Genomic DNA, 21,766 nt, shown 5'->3' on the forward strand with positions numbered 1-21,766 from the left:
CTACAGGCTGCTTTTGAGAAGTAGCAGTGGAGATGCTGGAAGGGGAGCTGCGTTCCCGTGGTTCTGTGACATGCTGCCTGTGTGACAGTATGGGTATTGTCACATCTTCTCTTTCCCTATTTTATAAAAGAGAAAATGCCTGTGGTGCTCCAGCTTGTTTATACAAAATGATTCATCAAATAGCTGTGGTTCTCTTTGAGCCTCTAATTTGTAATGCCTCTGTTGCTTCTGACACTCTGCTGCCTCTGACATTATTCCTTAATTATTACTGAACTTCACACACATGGAATACCTTGTGTCTGTATCATATATGCAGTTCTCTAAGAACACAGAAGAAGACACCTCTTACAACTGAAGAAAAAGTGTGTGTACATGACTGTACTTTCTCACAGAGACAATAGCTAGAGTTAACCCTATCAGCTCTCCTTCCTTATTGTAGGGGTGTCTGATAAAAATGCAATGATGTGGACTTAATCTTAAAGCTTGGATAGTGTCTCCGAAGACAGACTGTTTTAATGACAAGGCAATTGGATGTGATGATGCTAGGGAGATTGAATTGCTGATTTTTAGATGAATGTGTAGTGGGCAGATGTCCCCGTCACAGAAACTGCTGAATGTTCTTCAGAAGAGTACAGTGCTCTGGAACGTGAGAGATGTGCATTATGTTCCCTGTTTTTCTTTGGATGCACTGTCTGACCTTAAACAAGTCACTTTGCTTTTCTGTACCTGTTTTAGATATCCTGATTATATTTCTGTATTATATGTTCTGATTATTTTATGTGCTGGGACAATTTCTTGAAATATATGTGAATGGCCTCAGTGCAGTATGCCCATGTTCTTCAGAGATAAGTTTGTCTCTCTCTCCCTCAATTTTCCTGAATAAAATGGAAATTAGAAAACTTTCTGTGTAAAACTGTACAATGTTTTACTTTGGGACAAACTTCTGAAGATTTCTAGTTCAATCTAGGCTTTCTTCAGCGTCGTGTGCAGTTGTGCTTTGAATGCCTTCAGTCCGGTAGACCCCTCTGAGGTTTCTGTTCCCGTGTCTGGCCACTCTTGTGGTGAAAAATGTCCTTTTCTATGGAGTTGGAGATTCCCTTATGTTGTGGCTTAGGAATGGTACTCTCCAATTCAGTGGTCCCATTGAGACACTCCAAATCACATTGCTCACTTGCTTCCCCTGGCCATGTCCCTCCCAGTTACTGCAGAGAATTAACTCTGTTCTAGCTGGAACCAGGACACCTTACTGCAGCTTGTGTCTCTTGCCCCTACAAGTTCACAGTGCCAATTCATGTTCAAGTTGTCTGCCATGTCTCCAGGTCCTTTTCTGCAGAGTTGCTCCTTAGCCAGCTGGTTGCTAGCCTGTACTTATGTGTGAGGCTTTTCTGACCCAAGTGTAGGACTTTGTATTTATTAGTTTTAATTTGCATCAAACATTGCTATCAGTCCTTTGCTCCACCTTGTAAAGGTTTCTCTAAATGGTAACCCAGTGCTTCCTCCAATGCATCAACCATTCTCTCCATGTCACCTACAAACATGTCTATGTTGGTCCCCCATCCAGGTCCAGGTCTGGAGGTACTGATAAAGTGTTTTCTGAAAGAGCTATATAGTGGGAATTAAAATGCTTCTGCTTTTCTTTTTACTCTCTAGTCCTTATGCCATCAAACTCCTGTGTGTTCTCAATAAGTTTTTGCTTTGCTGGATGAATACCATTGTAATAATGCTCAAATTTTACATGTTATGATTTAGCCATTGAATTGCTATGCTTCTGACTCTATAATGCAATTTGGAATACAGACACATGATGATCAATCACTCCATGGAAGTACTTAGGACCTGTGGTTCAGGAGGAGAGGGATCTGTGTGAGAGACACTGTTAGAATTCCATTTGGATAGGGAAGAATCTTCACTCTCCTGTGCTGAACCTTAAACCTCACTCAGTTATTGGAAAAAAATGAACTAAACCGAGTCTGTAGTTGAAAGTGTTGATGTCTCCTTATCTTCCTCATTTAGGTACTATATCAGTGAACAGCCGACGCACCCCATTCACTGCTAGTGGGGAGAGTGAGATCCTGGATCTGGAAGGTGACATGTACCTTGGTGGGCTGCCAGAGAACCGGGCAGGACTCATCCTTCCCACAGAGCTCTGGACAGCAATGCTGAACTATGGCTATGTTGGCTGTATCCGAGACTTGTTCATTGATGGGCGAAGCAAGAACATCCGGCAGCTGGCAGAGGCACAAAACGCCGCAGGAGTCAAGTCCTCCTGCTCCCGCCTGAGCACCAAGCAGTGCGACAGCTACCCGTGTAAGAACAATGCAGTCTGCAAGGACGGCTGGAACCGCTTCATTTGTGACTGCACCGGCACCGGCTACTGGGGGAGAACGTGTGAGCGAGGTAAGTTGCGCTCTCTGACTTCAGTTACACGAAGCTGAAAGTGTGCATGAGAACGAGAACAAAATCCAGTGTTCCCATAAGACTCTCACCTGTCCTTGTTGGTCTTCCCAATGCTAAGTTCCAGCCCCCACACCAGGAGAACTTTCTTCTCTGATTGTTTCCTTCCAGTCTTTTCCACCCTCATTTCATGAGCTTACTTGGCCACTTCACTCCCTAAGCCCTCTGAAGATCTTCTCTTTGGGTTTCAGAGTTTCTTTGACTAAGCATGGTTTGTCTCCTGAGGCAGAAAATGCAGTTGCATGTGAGAAGTCTCAAACAAATTGCTGGAAACTGTACCAAGTGTGAGCTTTAGTTATGGAGATTTTTCTTGCATGGGATGGACAATGAATCCCAGTTCTATCTAGGCTTCCTTTTTTTTTGTGTAGTAGAATTTCCTTGATGACTGTTTATGAGTAAAGCCAGCTAAAGGGACAGTGTTAAAAGCAGCATGTCTCCAAGTTCACCTCTGATAAGGCAAATCTGTAGGAGATTAGTGGGAGATTCTTTGCATCTTAATTGTACTCATCCAGAATTGTGATTTAAAGACATATGATTGGAGATATGAAGCCCAAGTGATGCTGGTGTAGGCAGGCAAATTTTCTATGTGTTATAGATCACATGGAAAGGAATTTACTAATGGAAGGTATTTGAACTATATAAAGAACATAGGTGGTTCCTATTAATTGTTGTTATCCTTATTGTGCTGGTGCCACCATCAGAATGAGGTAGGTGAGTGGTTTTACAGAAAAAGATAGGGCTAAGATCAGTTACAAAATCCCCCACCTCCCTAAAGGATGTTTTCTTATATTTAAACCAGTGTTTCTGTTAATATTTGGCCATTAGCACTGCATTTGGGCTAAACTGCATTCCCAGTACACCCAAGAATTAACTGTAAACCATTAACAGAGTCTTAGGGCTTTCAGTTCCATCTTTATATCACCTCACTTGGCACCATGGTTATAGCACGTGTCTTAGAATTGGAAATTCAGATATTTTTGATCTTCTGCTATAGATATTTGAGCAGCTCCTTTCCCATTTAGTGTCCCCTTTATGTATTTTTTACTATTGATCATAGTAATATGCCACTTATGAGGAAGAACATGAAGTTTAGGTACAATGCATAAAATATTAGGTAGAATTGAGATTTATAATTCATTCACTCTGAAGAGGATTTTCCTCTTTGAAGAAAGTTTTTGTTAATGACCAAAATTCTTCCTATATGGATGGGATTTAGTTTTACAGCACGAGATCTGTGATTGTTCATAAAACTGCTCACAGCCAGTAATTCATTGCCTGCTGCCCTAAGCAGCAATAGTAGTTAATTGCCAGTGGGCCTTAAAACAACTGAAGCATCAACACTGCCATCCGTGCTGGGGGAACATGGGTGAAAATGTAAGATTCATGGGCATCAGCTGTGCCAATGTCAGCTCAGCGTTCTCTCTTTTGACTACAAGGGATTTGAAAATTCTGGAAAACATCAGATAGAGGTTTTCTCAGCCATACCCTTGGGAATTGTTTTGGCCAGTTGTTGTGTGATTAGGTTTTATACAAACATGATAAAAGGAAGCGCTACCATAAATGCATTGTTCCCCCACAAAATTGCATGTGTGTTTGCCCTTGGTCTTTATTATTAGGAGTGACCAGCTCTGTGATTCAGGGCTTTTTGGAGTCTCTCTCATGTCCATCTCCTGGACCTGGCTCTCAGAAGAGACTCCAAAGCTAACAGTGACATAAAGAACAGGGTTCATGTCATGTACCTTTATATATCTGTGGTGTTAACTTTTGCTACTTTTACTGTCAGTGAAAAGAAATCAGTAGGTTAAAGGCATGTAAGCATTTTAATTTGGGAGAAATGAATATCAAGTCTGGCCTGAGATTCATAACTTGGCTGTGCTCTGATGGGCATCAGTCTGAATTAGGAAGATATATTTATGAATTAATGTCTAGCATGGGAGCGTGAGGTCATAAATATATTTTAGAATCAGAGTGTATTTAAGGTTAACAAAACTGTGATGAAACAGTTCAGGACAGCATAAAAGATGTATGCAAATATCCTAATCCTGAGAAACTAATTTTGCCTGTAATTAGAAACCACAGACCCATTGCTGATTTAGTCCCAGTGTCAGGCAAAACATGGCTATAATGCCTGACATTCCTTGGCAATGTGAGAAGCAGCTTACAGGGAATAAATATTTGAGACTGGATACCTGAAAAAAGTTGTACAAATTGAAGTGCATTTGACTCCAGAACATTTATGTGGTCTTACATAGCAGCCTCATACTGCTCTGATAAGTGTCAGAGAACTGCATTAGTGCCCACTGATTTTGCCTCCATGAACAAAAGCATTGCAGGCTACCAGTGATACTCTTCATTCTCCTGGTCTGGCACCCAACGATTATTGCAAGTCCTGATTGCATCTGGTCTGTGATCCTAATACTGTTGGAAGGAGAAAGGTTGAGATGGAGACTGGGAAGGGAATCAAAGTGAGAGACGCGGCCATGCCACAGTGGCACTGCTGTGTAATGACTGATGAGCTGCGACAGGACCTGGGGGCAGCCAGGCTGGTGCATAATAGGAGAGGAACAAAGAAGGAGCAGGCTAGATCTTCTAATATGGGACAGCTACTGACCCACTTTTCCAGTCTGCCACCTCTGACTTTATTCTGTTCTTACACTTCTCTCCTGCTAAAAGAGGAGTGTAACTCCTGCAGCCCAAGATGTATGATAAAGGGTTAAGGGGCAGGGTAGCCTAGCATAAAGAATCTCCTGTGCTTGGTGACTATCAGGAAAATCACTGTTTGTCACAAAGCAAAGCACATACTTAACATCTAGTTAGAGAACTAAAAATAGGGAGGACGTACGTACAACTCTAGGAAGAAAAGCAGATGATTAATTTGTTGTTGATGATAAAGTCTGTCTCACACCTTCCAGGTATAGTATTTTTATATTTATAATGCTGTATTTCTCATAAATTTTATACTTTTCCATATGAAGGACATAATATATTTAAAAGTGACTAAAAAGGAAATTGTTTTTGTCAGTTAGAAAAGAAGTTTGGTTTCCTTTTATTCATGGTGAAATAATACAAATATACAGTATTCAGTATGTCACTTCTATCTAAAGCCTGTGGGAGTTTGTCTTGTCAGGGAAGTAACATCTCTGTGTATTCAGCCAGTTACACTGGATGCAATGTAGACTTTGGTTACAGTGTTCTGCTCAGACAGGACTTCTGTGCAGATAGAGAAACCTTGCTGGAACTGGAGTTTGACAGGGCACAGAACAGAGAACTGCTGCCTACAGAGAACTCAAATTCATTCTTAAAATTCCAGTATCTAATAATTATTTCAGTATTGGCAGTGATGTAAGCAGACAAAGGTGTTAGCAGTCTGAAAGCGTCATAGTTTCTAATAGTAATGTAGTTTCTCCTTGGGTCATTGAAATTTCATAGAAGAGATGGGGTGAGACAGGGAAAAGACCATATTGTGCTTTTGTGGGCCATAAGTGCTCAGTACCAGGCTGTGAGGCTAAGCAAAGGCAGAAGCAAATGCTGGCAATTAGCTTGATACGGTCCCCATTTCACACCTTCCACCAGAGAGTGTGATGACCAGGTAACACACTGTTATTTATTTTCTTAAATCCTTGCTTCTCATCCTCTGTCATCTTTCCATAATTGTTCTCTACTAAGTAGTCGAACTCAGTGTGACTTTGTTGCAAATATAGTAAAGAAAGGAAAGAAATAGAGAAGAAGCTAGTAGCCAGGACACAATTCCTCCTGCGAGTGATGCCAATGTGGTAATGATCTCACCTCCCCCTGCTCCCTGAGCTCTCTTGCACTCCTGTTAAATATGGTGAAGAGAAAGATTTAATCATGCCAGAAAAACTCCTAAACTGAATTTAGTTTTGGATAGCTCTTATTGAGTTGCTGGCACAGTGAAGTGGATTTACGATGAAAGTTGTAATTGCAAGTGTGTACTGAGACTTTGTACTGAGTTTGCTGGTTTTGAGTTGTGGTGTGCTGGGTGTTGGGGGGGAAAAAAAACCAACCCAAAACCCTTGGTGCTTGTACTTGTTAGTAGTACTGAATCATTCTTGCATCCTAGGGTTTTAGAAAGAGTAGAGTGTCTTGGGGTCTTGGGGTGACTTTATGATGTGTATCCCATATCCCTGCCCTATGCCCAGAAATTAACTTTGTGCCTTTCTATGCCTCTAAACTGAGCCTGAGAGGGGGAAGGAAAAACTGAGCAAAACTTTTTCAAAGCAGTTTTCAGCTTGTTCAAGGTCACACAGAGATAGCAACTTTTTTTTCCCCGCTGCAGCAGGGGAGGGAGGAGGCACCCGGTTTGCTGATTTCCAGTCAGTTTTTGGCCAGTTTCAGTTTCTTTTTCTCCGGAGAGAGACTGAGAGTTGAACTTTGCTTTTCCTTCCCTGGAATTTTGGATTTTCTCCCTTTTCTACTGGACTGCTTCAATCTCAGAGCACATCAGGAGGACTTTCCACTGAGCACAGAGGGCCTGGCCCTGGGCAAAGCCCCAGCTCCAAGGAGACCAAAGGGAGGACTCTAACATTTTCCCAGGTTTTTCCTCCACAGCGAAAGATTTTATTATTTAGCACTATTTTCCTTTTCCCATGTGTTTGTTAAATAAATAGTTTTATCTCCTTCACTTTCCTTCGAGGAAAATTTATTTTTCCCGAACCTGCTGGGGGAGGGGTGGTTGTGCCTTCTCTCAGAGGATATATTTCTAAATTTGGCCAAACTGGAACATAGAGTACCACAGAACAGTATCTGCAGTGCTGCCTCTCTCTTCTGAAGTACCTTGTTTCAACAGGTCTGCTCTTCTGCTGGTCAGTTTGAAATAAAGGACCTAAAATATCTGAAATCCCATGTGAATGCTTCCCAAATGCTTTCTGATTATCAGATGCAGAGCAAGCTTTGAGATAATTGACAAAAAGATTCCTCCAATGTGGTGGGTACCATGCTTCCTCCTATTGCATATGAGCTGCCTTTCCAAAATTAACCTAGGAGAAATTAGGGTGAGTTGCAAGTCTTGTCAGCAAGGTCTGGAGGGCTGTTGCAGACATGCAGGAGCGTGGGAAGTGTGGGTGAGTGCAGCAGTTGTGAAGGATCTTTGGTGGGTTTTTTTAAATACTTAATGTCTTCTTTACCCTTTGCCTTGTAATTTGCTAGTATTTGACATTGGTTGCATCAGGTCATTGCAACCCCCTGTTAATTGCACTTAAAATGTTAGAGGTAGGAGCTGGTATCTGGCTCACGGAGGATGATGTTCTACATTGCTGTGATTACAAAGTACCTCCTCAGAACCCTGAAAAGGACCCCAAAGCCCTGGCCTTTTCTGAAAAGGACCCCAAAGCCCTGGCCTTAACTAAGCAGGGGGAGGGGAATGTGTGTTGTATTCAAATTAGCTACTTTCTGCTGCAGTGAAAATGCCTTGGGCTCAAAAAGATGCGTGAGGTCTGTTTGGTGGATCTTGAAAACTCTATGCACCCTTTCCTTCTACTGAAGAGCACTGTGAGAGCAACTGGAGAGGACAAGAGCCTAGGAAGGGCACAAAGCAAAAGACAACTGAAAATCAGATAATTTTAGGCCAACGAGAATCAAATGTTGTTGATCACTCACTTTTTAGTATTTGCTCATACTTAAATGATTTGACTGCAGTTTGCTTGGATTTTTTTTAAGAGGTATATGGTATTGAAAAAGGCAGGTTGGTATGGGACTCCTGATTATTTAGAACTGAAATAAAAGACATAGAGATTTAGATTTTAAACCTCAAAAGTTAATTGCTCAGAGATGGACACAGCCTGAGTCCTTTCTAAGTAAAGGGGAAAAAAAAAAAGGCTTGTTCCAGCCATTTTCTTTGCTGTGCTGCATCTAGTGTTTATTGCAGAAAGACAGAAATATCCCATTCTGGTTCTTGTCCCAAGGGCTGGAACCATGGTTGTTCCTGTTTGAGTGTGCTCACAGATGGACAGCTAACACCCTGAGCCAGCCAGACTTTTTCTGTATTTTGTGGTACACTGTGAGCAGTAACACATCTGCTGTTAACAATGATGATGTTGGTCATAGGGCTGCATACTTTATTATCTGCCAAGTACCTTTGCAGCACTGTTCACTAAGAACAGTTTAATGACAATACACCTCTTCCCATTATGTATGCAATAAAGAGAGATATTGTAAAATTACTGGTAATGAGAAATGCTACAAAACCATTTACTACACAGGATAAGTGCTGCATACTTTTCTGTCTCAAGCACAGGTAGCAGCGTAGATTTCTTTTTAATTTTAGTGAAGATGGTTGATGATAATCACATCTTTGAAGGTTTGTTTAAAGCAACTGAAAAGTGTTGATGCTTTTTGGACTGTCCAGACCTTCTGAGTATGCAGTGAAATGCTAGATAACTGCTGAGAATAGATTTTCTTATAGGAGTGATGGTTCCCAGGAGTGATGGACACATTAAGAGAAAAGTCTTTGCTGCAATGTTTTGAATTCTTTTAATCCTTGCTAGGTCTTGAACAGTCAAAGACTTAAGAAAGTCAAAACATCAGAATAATTCTTATGATTTCATGATCTAAAGTAAGATGTTAGAAAATAGGTCTGTTCTAGACCTCATCTATTCACTGGCTTACTAGTACCAGATCAGTTCCTATTCTACAATTTCCCAAACTGTCTCCAAACTGCAGAAAAAAATATTCCATCTGAATTTAGCAAAACATTTCATACAATCCCTTCACACCCATTTCGATTTGTGTCTCACTAATTTTATGGTAAAATCTCCATTAAACATGATCTGAAGAATGTTAACTTTGCTAAGGGCATTTGTGTGAGAAGTTAATTTTCTCACTTGCCATCAATCCATTCGTAACACTTGTGGCTGATCCCTTTATGGCTGGCCCAGGCAGCTACTACTGTGGAAGATGCTGTTCACAGTTCTTCTCAAGAAACACAGGTCTGGGCTTTATGTGATTAGCTCCCTTGTATCTCTTCTTGAAGACTGACTGTCAGAGCAGAAGGCTACTGTTTGTTGCATAAGTGCTGGATTATTATACTTATTAGACTTTTATGTATCCTCCATCTCATAATTATTTCCTTACCTTCTATGGAGTAACTTCTGTTCTAACACTCAGACAATTCCCAAGATGCTCATTAGATGATGTGCTACCTCCAGTAAGGACAGTGAAGCCAAGGTGGGCTTGTAAGGGAAGTGAAACAATATTAAGGAACAATTTAAAAGTCTTTTACTTTTGTGGATTTATGTTGTGATCCTTACCGCTTATTATAACTTTTTTGTCCACAGATATATATATATATTCCAGTCAAAAGCCACTCTGAATATTTGTGTTTTCCAGGACAAGTAACTGCATTTGTTGCACTGTAATGCCTTTGTGATATCCTCAGTACAGAAGAGCATGCAGTTAATTCTGCAGTCGGGGTGATTACATCTGCTTGGCAAAAAAGTACATCATGGTTTTTATGCTGTTGAACTTTAACTTCGAAGAGTCTCATTGATGTGACAATCTCCAACAGCATCTGCCGAGCAGCTGGAAAATCTGAGACTGTAGAAAAACCAACTGATTATCTCTCCTATATCGTATAATGTTATGGGCATGATTTTTTTTATCCATGTGTTCCTCCGGTTTCTTCATCCTGATTCCATCATCATATGCTTTTGATATTTAAGGCCACTCCTGACTTCCTGGCTGCATGTGAATTTGTTGGTACTCCAGGTGCTCTTATCTCATCTGAATGTTAGTTGATGGCGCAGAAGAAGATAATAATTTCTGCTATTTTTCTCTAAACTTCTGTATTTCTGGCTGTTTATTGCTGAGTGTAGCTTTCATAAGATCCCCCCAGTTCAAGAAACGTGGTTACCCAAAATGGTATGATTTTGTGTGCTGTCAACTCCTGCAAGGAACACTAGAACAACAAAAAATATGTTGATGGGTAGGTAAGACCATTTGATTAATGCTTTTAGAACCTGATACTTTTATTAGTATAGGCCTCTTCTACAGGACCAATATGATAGTGATGTTTTTTGTTTATCTCCTGGTTTATAAATGACCGTTCAGAACAATGGTTTCTCCTTAATGTAAGCCACAAAATACACCTCATCTGTAAGTCATGGCACAAAATGTTGTTCAGATAGATTGAAGGACAGCTTGTCATAGCAGGTCAGTTTTGCCTGAATATCACAGTGTCGTGGTTTGACCCCAGCCAGCAACCATGCCCCAAGCAGCCACTCACTCACTCCTCCACCAGCGGCATCAGGGAGACAATCAGAAAGCTAAAAGTGAGATAACTCGTGGCTTGAGATAAAGACAGTTTAATAGGAGAAGCAAAAGCCACACATACAAGCAAAGCAAAACAAGGAATTCATTCACCACTTCCCATGGCAGGCAGTGTTCAGCCATCTCCAGGAGAGCAAGCTGATGACACTGGGTTCAAGAATTGCTTCTGACTAAGTAGTATTTTTGAGTCTCTTATAGCTCAGTGGTTGATCTCAGTCCCTGTGGCTTCATACCCCACTTCCTTTCCATACCCTCCAATCAGAGCAGTTTGTGTTTCTGTTGAAACTGCCAATTGTCCTTACAATTAAAGGGAATATCTTGATGGAAGAAGCCAGGATGAAGTAAATTCATTTGTCATGAAAAATTATTTCCAATATTTGAAATTACTATATAGACCTTGGAGATGTTATCTGTGAAATTAGCTTTCTCTATCTCCCTGCTTTGCCCAGTCAAAGCCATCAAGCTGAAAGGCAGGCACTGGCACAGTGCATTTTCTGTCTCATTTCTTTTTCTCTATTCGTCTCAGGGGGAGAGGAGAGACTTGGCATTCATGATGCTCCCTTAATTGACTCTTTCTGTATGTGGAGATAGGCAGTCATCCCTTGGACACTTTGATTGATTGGATGAGGCTATTGTGTGATGTGGAAAGGATATGCAAAAGCACAGCCCATCACCGCAACCATGGAAAGATCTTATTTGGTGGTGTATATTGACTCATCCCAATCTGCTTGGTTTGTCTGTCTTGTCTCATACGCAGTTATCGCACAGAGCAGCCCACAGGGTGGTCCTGGCAAATCCACTGCAACTAGGTACCAGACTCCAAGGTATGGCTCTCCAGAGGGAAACCCTTCTTGCTGTCACTGCTAAAGCGTCTGAGAATGTGTAAAGGAAAGATAATATTCATCATTTTGAGTTTATTTCTTACTAGCATCCTCTTTTTTTTCTTTTTTTTTTACTGGGTAATTGAGAACAATGAGGTTAAAATTGGGAGATAAGGTACGGAAGAGGGAAACTGTATCCTGATAAATCAAATCTTAATATGAGTTTCAGAGTAACTTCCTACTTTGTGATGATGATAAGTGGTGAGTAGGTGAATAGATAGAACAAAAAACTTAGGAGGTATCCATCACATTATGGCAGAAGTCTTCCCACTGAAGGGACACAGCAGCAGGGGGGAGCTACAAGAAAAGCAGCTTCATAATAAGTGCTATTGGTCTCATGATGCTTCCATTTTTTATGTCCCACAGCTTTTGACTTCTGAAGTTCTGCCTGTTATGGCAAGGTCCTATTGTGGTCAGCCTGGACACTTTGGGTTACCTACCACAATAATCTTGTGTTCTTGTGATGCACAGCATTTTTTCATTTCTGAACAGGGAGGAAGTGTAATTCTTCATGTTGTGATACCACTAAAGGGACCAAAAGGACGGGGAAGGTTGAAGGAGATTACTGTTGGAAGTTGTATCAAAGCACCAGAGTTTAGGATTTAAACGGAGTCATGTGGAATTAGTTAAGTCTGACTGCCCCAATACCCACAGGCCCCATTTCAAACTGGCGAGAAAGGAAAAAGATGGTATTTTAAATAGTGATTTTTTATCCACTACCTTTCATTAAATGATTAAAATGGAAAATGACACTTCAGCCCTCAGTTGAAAAGCATGTTATACTGACAGCTCTGGGAGCCCTAGGCTTGTACTTAGAATGAGAAATATATAGAGTACTTTTCCTTTATATACCTTAGTCATCTCTTGGAGGAGTATTTGCATTAGAGGTTAGAAAGTGGGTCAATCTTTCTGGCTTGCCTGGTCTTTGGTAGAGCTGTGAAGTGGAATGGTGAAAGGAGGAACTCTTCTTCAATAGCTCTGATTTCCTCTCCTTTTTGTGTGAAACTGTTGAAGACAGAGAGCCATGAGGCAGTTTAGTGTACCCAGCCTAGGGAGCAGAGCAAGGTTGGAACTAAGCAGAACAAAATGGAGTTTGCAATGCATGCATCATCTGCCATGTGAGAACAAGATCTCCCACTCAACAAGTGATTGGCAAAAGGAATGTGCTTGCTAAATAGTGTGAAGGAAGCAAGAATACAGAAGCCGTCTAAACTATTTTATAGTTCTGTTATTTTTTTTTAATCTGTCTGTTGAGAATGTTTGTGACCGAAGAGAAAAAATAGGTCAAAGGAAAGGTTTTTGGCATACTAAGAAATTTCAAAATATCTAGAGTCCATACACTAATCTAATCTTAGTGTACAGGTTCTGATTCCTAGAGGCGGAAGCCTAATAGTTCAGTGCCCAGTCATAGAAACACCCAGGTGTTCACCATTTTATTACCATACCTTTGGTGATATTCTCTTCTGTTGCAATCTGGCTTTTTGAAGCAAACCCCACAAATCACTGCTACCCCATTTCTGCTTGTCAGCTCTCATGTCCAATTTGTGCAAATTTCCTTTTTTCTGCATTTGCATTTAATTCTTTTGTCTCCTTGGAGGACTAACCAGTGCTGAATTTTAGCCTTTCTCTCCCTGTCAAGTGTTACTGGAGGATGATTTAGCCCTATATCCAAGGTGCTTTTCTCAAAGCTGTTTTTAATAATTCCATCTTTTCTTGATGTTAGAACATGGGATTGGCCATCTGAGGGTGTGGATAAAGTAAGGCACATAGTTCGCAGTTCACTTTTCACCAGTCCCAGTCTGATGCTGGAAGCACCACTGTGGTGTGAAGGAGCTGCCTTTAACCACCTTGGTGAAGGAGGTGGAGATAGTCTAGAATTCAGCAGGGTGGAGATTGACTACTGTCCCAGTCTGTTGCCCTCCCTTTTACTGAGGCAACATCATGGTTCTGAATCTTGTTCAACTGCTTGTATGCCATTCCCCTAAGCCTGCCAGATTCCTTCTGCCACTTTCCAGTTTGATCAAATTTCACTTTCCTATCTGGTGCAGAAGAGCAAAGGATTTCCTGAAAGATTTCTTGGGATGTGGGAAAAGGGGACAAGGAAAGGAATGAATAGAGCTTTGTCAAACAAAAGGCTAGTATCTTTTTTCTGGGGGGTGGGGGTCATTTTATAAGCTGCAAGCCTTTTGGGCAAAGCGATTATGGAAAACAAAAAGGATTAAAGTAAAGAGAAACAGAAATGATTTATCATTACATTTTTAAATGCCTCACTGTTTTCACTTATCTTTTAATTTTTGTATTTAAAGTCAAAGGCACTTGGGCTGCTTTAAAAAATAATCAAAACATAAAGAGAGACTACAAATAGCCATGTCGAAGAGTAATGAATCCAGCAGACAGAAGGACTTGTGTCCAAATAAAAAAGGCAGAAAAGTGTAGGCTGGAATTGGTATTGACTGAGCAATGTGCACAGTGCTAATGGACCTGCAGAAGAAACAGGAACATTGCAGCCATAAAGTGAAAACCTGGCCCACTGTGAATACAGATGAGATTGGGAAAAACAGTGCTTTTATGGGTCTGCTTTTGCACACATGGCCTCTTGAGCCCACCTGCTTATAAAGTCAGAGTGACAGGATGTAGATTAGCAATCAGCATCCTCATTTAGCCATTTCTCCTCTAGCTGATTTACACTGCTGTGATTTCTTTATTCTTTTGTCTTTTCCTCCTGGCTGGTGACAGTTTGCTGAGCACATCTATTCTCTTCTACGCTGTTGTTTTTTCTAGGAGCTGTAAGAATTAAAATGCCGATCATTTAGCTTTCTTTGTGTGTCTGTGTGTGTTGCCTAGTTCCTACCCTAGTGTATGCCACCGGCCAAGGCTCAGTCAGGAAATCTTCCAGGAGAAGCAGCTTTGAAACTGCTGCCATGTCCCTTTTGCTGTGAGTTGGTTTTCCTAGACACCTTTCACTCAGATAATGGAGACATGCTTGATCTATGTGCTCTGTCAAAGTGTTGATCAGTAAAATCCTATTTAACTGGGTGGCATCCCTAACTTTCTTTCCCCATATTGATCCCTTGAAAGGCAGTATCCTGTTAGGCACTGAAGAGATTGTGCATGTCAAGAACTGTAATTCAGCACATTTGTGTCCCTGCAGATAACTGTGTATTATGTTTTTTCCTGCTTTAGCATTGCTTCTGGATTACGCACTTGAGCAGTTTCCTGGTGAAGGCTACCTAGGGGAGCTTCAGAGCAGGAAGGAAGAACATTCAGATACAACCAGGAGTGGGGGTCCTGGCATTAGGCCTCTTTGTGTTTGGAAATGAGATGTCTTCTGTTCCGGCAGTAAACTGTAACCCATCTGAAACATGGGTTGGCAATGGACTTTAGGCTGTTTTCTGCCATAGTGTTGTGGGACCTGCCAAATCTCACAGTATTACCCCTCTCTCTGTAGAAGCCAGAGATGGAGGCTTGGGTGAATTTTTGTACCTTTGCATACAGTTAACTCCTGGGGGACCCTTCAAACTTAAAATGAGCAGACAAGGTCATAGCTGGGAGAAAGCCAGGAAGTTGTTGACATCTCTACCTGTCTTTGGGCTATCAGAATATGCTAAATAAATCCACATTAAGCTATTTATAAGGATGCAAATTGAGACAAACAAAAGCCATTTTTTCCCATATGCAGAGTTTTTGCAAAAGGAGATTGATATCATAATTTTATATTTTGGGAAACTGTGATATAGAACTATTAAGGCACCTACAGTAAGATTCTAGATAACAAAAGTAATTAGCCACAGACCCTGACTCTGAGAGGACTTCATTTACTGGGATTTAAGTGTCTGAATCTAAGATATCACGTAATTTAGTCGGTAGACTCTTAGGGCACTAAACTACTCTTTCCACCTTGAAAAAGCTATCTGATATCTCTAAATAATACTTGCAGATCTCTGAAGACATGGTAATGTAGTCCTGGGATATTTGGTTAGCAGTTCCTAGAGATAAATACTTATATATTGTGATAGGATAGAGATAATTTATATCAGAACCAGAGTTCCTTCATCTTCTCTTCCTCTCCTGTTTTCCCACTCAGAAAAGCACTCGTGAATCACTTTGGCCTTTTAGCATGCAGTAATGAAACGCTGATTACCATACAGCTCCCCACACGTCAGCCTCTCTCTTACCCAGTATTGCTTACTCAACTATCACTCCCTGTGTGTCTGATCAGAATCCAGGGGTCTCCAGCTGACTAATACATGGAGGAAGTTAGTAGATGTACTTATAAGGCAAACTGAAGTTCTATAAGCCTTAATTTAAGGAACAAATAAAGATTAAGAAAGTGTTATCTGACAGTGATTTCTCTGGACGAGAGTAAAAGCACAGCAAATGCTGTTACTCAGAAATCTTTGCAAAGCTGCCCTACAGATGCTGTTCAGAAGGTGTACTGCAGTGTACTGGGTGCAGAACGTCCTGTGCTACATTGTGTGTAGCCCTGTTTGCTTCACAAGAGCATCTGCTGACTGCTACCATGGCAGTACCTGCAGACGAGCGGTGACTGAGTTGTGTCGCATCAATTCAGCATTGCTGCCAGGCTGGTGAGGAAGTCTGATCAGGGCTTCTCACAAAACAAGCCTTGACATATATGGTACATTACTAATTTGGTGCTTCACAAAAGTATACAATGTAGACATGCCTTAGAATTCTGTTTCTGGCTAATATAACTGCAAGCAAGTTCATTTTTCCGTGCCTTATCTTCCCTAGCTGCAAAAATCTCCCCAAAAAGCCAGATACTTCAGACTTTCCAAAATCATAAAAGGGTTGCAATGTGGGAAAATTCATGAATCACCAAGAGCTTCTGATTCTAGGATGAGAAAAGCTGAAGATCAGCAAAATGTGTATTTTTTGCTAATATTTGACCTTCTGTTTCATAGCTCTTCTTAAGCTCAGTGGACATCCTGCCATGAGAACAGGTAGAAATCCTAACCTAATGAATGATACTAATTTTTGTGTTATCTAACTAATTTTCCTGTTATTGCTACTTGACACAGAGTATTTCATTCTTCATCAGTACGGAAATAGGGGCAGATCTTTGTGTTGTGTGTTAATAATTTTGAGCTCATATCCCCAAAAGAACAACATTGCCTAGACCCACAAAGTATATTAAAAATCCGTAAAGGTCAGAGATTTTATTTTAAAATAGCAATGACTTTCTGTCTTGTGCCACTTTTCTACACCTGCAGTGCTAATGCAATCCTTGTGTGGTTGTTGAGACACAATGCTGTATTTTTTTGAGGTACACAAGCAACCTTTTATAGCTAAAATGCTGTAGTACTTGAGCCACTCAGGGGGAAAAAAAAATCTAGTTTCTTTGGCATTGAAAAGGTTAAATTATTCATTGCCCTTTATATAGCACTAAACAAATGATCAAATTTTGTATGGTGTGTCAGTGATTGGCTGGATGTATTTAACTCGATAGTGATATGAGATTTACAGAGCACACAAGAAAGGAGCCTTAAACAGTTTTACCCGTTGACCTTTGCCAAGATAATAAAGCCTGAATATCAACTCCTCACCACTTAAACTGTGTATTAATGAAGTGCCATTGGGTACTCAGCTACACCTGTGCTAGTTAGAAGTATTCTTAGTCACACAAGTAGACATGTATATTCAAGAAATACGAGTATAAAAGGTGTAAAGAAAGCACTGTTGAGCAGCTTAGACTGAAATCCAACAATATGAAGGAAATTGGCAAAATAAGCTGAAATATAATCAGGAGGCTGAAGGGAGGAATTATGGAGAAAGATTAGAAGAGTTCAGTACATATTGCTTGGTGAAATGACAACCTGAGGAGAGGATGATGAATCAGCTCTGATGGGAGGACTGCCTTCCCAAAGAAGGGGAATTGTTTAAGGAAGTTCACAGGACACTTCTGTAATATTGGGTTAAACTAAGAAAGGAAAAGAGTGAATATCATACCATCACAAGAATGAGCTTGGTTTGGTTTTGCTTTATTTTGCTGTAGTAGGGATCAGAGAAAAGGGTGGAAATCCCATCTATTCCAATGGAAATTAGGATGGCTAAAATGGCAGAGCAAGGCCAGGCTGCTCTGCACTTCAATGACATATGCTTTGTAAGAGGACAGGAAGGGAAGGGAGCTCCATGACCTAGCCAGCTCTTCTTCTTCTAGCTGTGAAATGTATGCCTCAGAATCATAACCTGGAAATGTCTTCCAACTTCAAATGACCTATTTTCCTTTCTAAATCCTACTAATGACTGGATGTGTTTTCATAATTAGCAAATACGTGAATAAATTTATACGACATGCAAGACACTGATTACCAAAGTAAGTTTTGTTTGCTTCTTATTGTAATTACTTTTTATAACTCATACTGAATTAGGAAGGGTAGAATAGTTAATAGTGTAAAAATAACAACATTTTGATACTTCGGCTTCTTTGCTAGATCTCAAAGAATTGTGGAACAACCTCCATGTTTAGGCAAATCAGAAACAGTATTATGTGGTATGTGTTACAGTATCAGATGAGAAAAGGCTGTTGCTAAGGTCGGTTTTGTCAAATGCACTATAGGGAAAAGCTTTTGCCAAAAGAACTTCAGATCCCAAACTCAAATCTCAGTTAGAAGAGATATTCACAGACTCATGTGAGAAAGAGAAGCATGGAGGAGTTTTGTTTCCAGGCTGCTGATAAGGAGAGCCTAGTGTGAGGCTTATTCTCTCGAGCCAGTGCATGAGCAGAAACAGCAAGTACACTGCTAACTGTTCATCTTCGTGGCAGATGGAGGACAGAGGCTTTTCTGACTGACAAGCTGTCATCCCAAATATTGTTCATCTGCATAAACACCAAAAACAATAACAAAAACATAGTCTAACATTTAGTTCACTTGCATTTAGTCCTGCTCTGTCATGGACTTTGTTTGATCTTTGGCAAATCAATTAGGTTTTAAAGAATAAAACAGTAAATCCTGACAAACCCCAGCATTGCCTCCAGTGGTGCTTAGGGGCCCATCAGCCCTTCCAGTAAAATCCAAATCTGTAAGTAAGGTGCTTAGGGTGTGAAGCAGCCATTAAGCAAGGATGGTGTTCAGGACAGCCAGTGGGTGGGGGAAGCAGGGACAGGCTTCAGGTAGCCAGTAGTGCATGCCAGGAGGAGGATGTGCCAGTCCCCTCTGTTGGGTGCAGGCTTGATCTTGCTCCATCCTTGAGCTTCATGCCCACAGAAACAGGATTCTAAAACCCGCTTCAAGACTGAGATGCCACAGAGCCCTGTATGTGTTCATACAACCTGCAGTGTGTTGTGAGGCACTTGGGTGCTCTACCTCATTGCATTGCTTTTACTTCCCCCTCTTGCCACTGAACAGAAGCGTCTTTGTTACCAGACTCTATATTGCTTGCAATTCTATGCCTTGATCTCTCCACACGTCAGATTGCTCACAGGATGTCCTCTGCTCTGTCTAAAGGTTTTGCCGGTGACTGTTCACTTAGATTCCTGTATTCTCTGTGTTGGCAACCTTGTATGTTGTGCAGGAAGTTTTAGTGCAACATTTAAAAGCTGTGGAAGCTTGGGAGCTTCTCACACTGGCAATCTATCACTGAGGGTTTTTTTAAAATTACATTGGTGGTGTTCTGTTGAGCTGTGTCAGGAGTGGGTGAGAAAAGCACTGTGATTTCCTCTTCCAGATGCAGATGAAATTAGGGAAGTATGACAGTCCCACAGCAATCCTGCTGGTTTTGGTGCCTTTGTTGGAGCACAGCTGTGCCCAGCAGCTGGTCTGGAATCAGAGAACCAGGAAATTTGCACAGTTAGCAGATATAAATAGAGAATCTGTAACTATGAGAGATGCTTAACTCTGCAGTAAATAAATCCTAGTCCAAAAAAAAGGCTAATTGAAATCTTAAAAAACTGTCTTGTGCCTCAATTCTTCCCCTTTTGAGTCTCTCTCTATCTGCAGAATTTGAAAGAGAAACAGGTGTTGTATCTATAGAGTCTTACCATCTATGTTTCAAGTGATGTCATTATCAGTCCCCTTTCCATTACAGATTTAGATTATTTTTAGGCTTGTGGATCATTTTCCAGTTTCCAAAGGAATTATTGACCTCTCCATTATTTTGACTTGGTTGATATTCTGAGAATTTTTCAGGGTCTTTCTCATGAAAAGTACAACAAGGTGGCAGGTAGCTCTTGGATCATCCAAAGAGTGGGGGGCAGCAGCCCAGTTGAAGTGGACAGTGGTTTGTGTCCCTACACTGTCCTGGCTTTGCAGTGTGACAGTGGATGAGCTGTCTTCTATTTCTGTCTCAGTTTCTGCTGTGAAAGTAGACCAGTTCAAAAGATGTTCCTGATTGCATCTTAATGCTTTGAATCATGTGGAGGACTTCAAATAACAGGAATCGAGGATGGGGAAACCATCCTGTTAGGACACCTACTCATTTTCCTCTTTGGTCAGAGTACATTAGCTGCTTATTTTAGAAAACCGTTTTTGTGGTTGTATTGTGGTGTAGAGCTGTGTCTTATCCTTTACAGGTGTAAATTAGGAAATGCTTCTTTTCCTAAATAGTCCTTGCTGATCCAGAACTTGTGCAGATGCGAGTAGAAACCTGGGACCTTGTCCAGCAGGTGGCAGTGAGAGCTGGTGGCAGTGGCACTGCACAGAAAACCGACTGAGATTTGCTGTGTGTCTCTTTCTCTTCTACCCCAGGAGGAGCCACACTGCTCTTCCTTGGAAAAAAACGCTTAACAAGTACTTCTCAGCACTAGTGGCACAAGCGAGGAGACAATTGCAGTCTCCTTCGCCATCTAATGGGCTCAGGCAGCACTGCCATCTGCCCCTCACTGTGCCCCCGAAGTGTCTGAGCAAGCACACCAGTCCCTGGGGCCCACAGCCTCTGCATCCCCATCACCTTCTCTGCTCACCCAGCAACTGCTGGTTTGCTTGATTTGCTAAATTCCTACTAGCAACCCTTTTGGGAAAAGCTTGACACTCTTTTTGTCTTCAAATAGACTTCAAATATATACTGAAGTGTATTAATTCTTTAATACACACAGCTTTTACACCCTCTGGACTCCTCCCATAACCTTGCAGCCCTCCAGGAACCCTTAGGAGAAAGCAGAGCATGCTGTTCAATACAGATGTTGTACTGAACTTTCAGGATCATGATTAAGCCTAGTGTAAGAGCCTGTGATTCACTTAATATTGAAAACAGAAGTGTCTCTCTCTTTGTGCAAGAGAGGCCACATGCCTGCTTCTGTGGGTGATGAGCTTAGCATCCCTTTCCTTCAGTGATATGGGGAATGATGGCTCATGTATTAAGCTCTGAGCTTCTAAACTCTTGGATGATTTGGAGAGAGTTTTATGAAGGAACCATTTTTTCTATGTATCCTAGGTACTTGTCTTTCATTACATGAGTCTGACAGCTTTCACTGGCCCTCACTTGCACATTAAAAAGGGGAGTAAATTGAGCTGTCTTTGGTGATAGTGTGGAATTAGATGTCAATAACTTGTCAGAAGTGGTTTCCAAATGTGTCTGTGCCTCACACATAGTACCTTCAATACAAGGGTTCATTAGGTTTTATTTTTCCATTTGCAACCTCCTTTTAATGTATTTGGCTTACTTTGTAATGATTGCTTAAGTGAGAATCTAAAATGTGCTGTTGAAGAGAGGTAAATGACATTCTTTCCTATTTTCAGATCAAATAAAGGAAAATAAGAGTGACTTGTTGAATAGTTCTCAAGAGTCCTAATTTGTGTCCTTCTGCTTTAGATAATGGGCCACCATTATTAGGCCAGGTTGGATGGGGCTCTGAGCAACCTGCTCCCTCCCCATGGTAGAACATTGGAACTAGATGATCTTTAAGGTCCCTTCCAACCCAAACCATTCTATGATTCTGCAATTATTAGGGGATCAGTGGAAGCATAATAAAGAGGTACTATTAATTATAGTTTAAGCAAAGTGGAAAGGCAAATACTGACTTGTCTGAACTAGCTTCCTTTGGTTTAGGTGCATAGCAAGGCCACAAATTCTGCTCATACTTGAGTCACAGGGAAAGTGATTTGGAACCTGCACTGCCAGATCATGACGTAAATGATAGATGACTGAAAGTGATTTTGTTCTGGAATAGCTGAAATGTCGAGTAAATCTAT

The 21,766-nt window shown here is 41.0% G+C and overlaps 1 protein-coding gene across 5 annotated transcripts in view; it reads left to right on the forward strand.

The window, feature by feature from the left end:
• The window catches only part of NRXN3 (neurexin 3), a gene marked incomplete at both ends in the record, with an annotated part of 923,636 nt that overhangs the window by 254,662 nt on the left and 647,208 nt on the right, over positions 1-21,766 (forward strand). For all 5 annotated transcript variants that reach the window (XM_082282834.1, XM_082282836.1, XM_082282835.1 and 2 more), the window contains one exon: positions 2,014-2,397. In XM_082282834.1, the coding sequence (XP_082138960.1) occupies positions 2,014-2,397 (384 nt within the window). The remainder of the gene's footprint in view (positions 1-2,013; positions 2,398-21,766) is intronic.

This window comes from Coloeus monedula, assembly GCF_965178545.1.
Source record: "Coloeus monedula genome assembly, chromosome: 6".
Taxonomy (NCBI): Eukaryota; Metazoa; Chordata; class Aves; order Passeriformes; family Corvidae; genus Coloeus; species Coloeus monedula.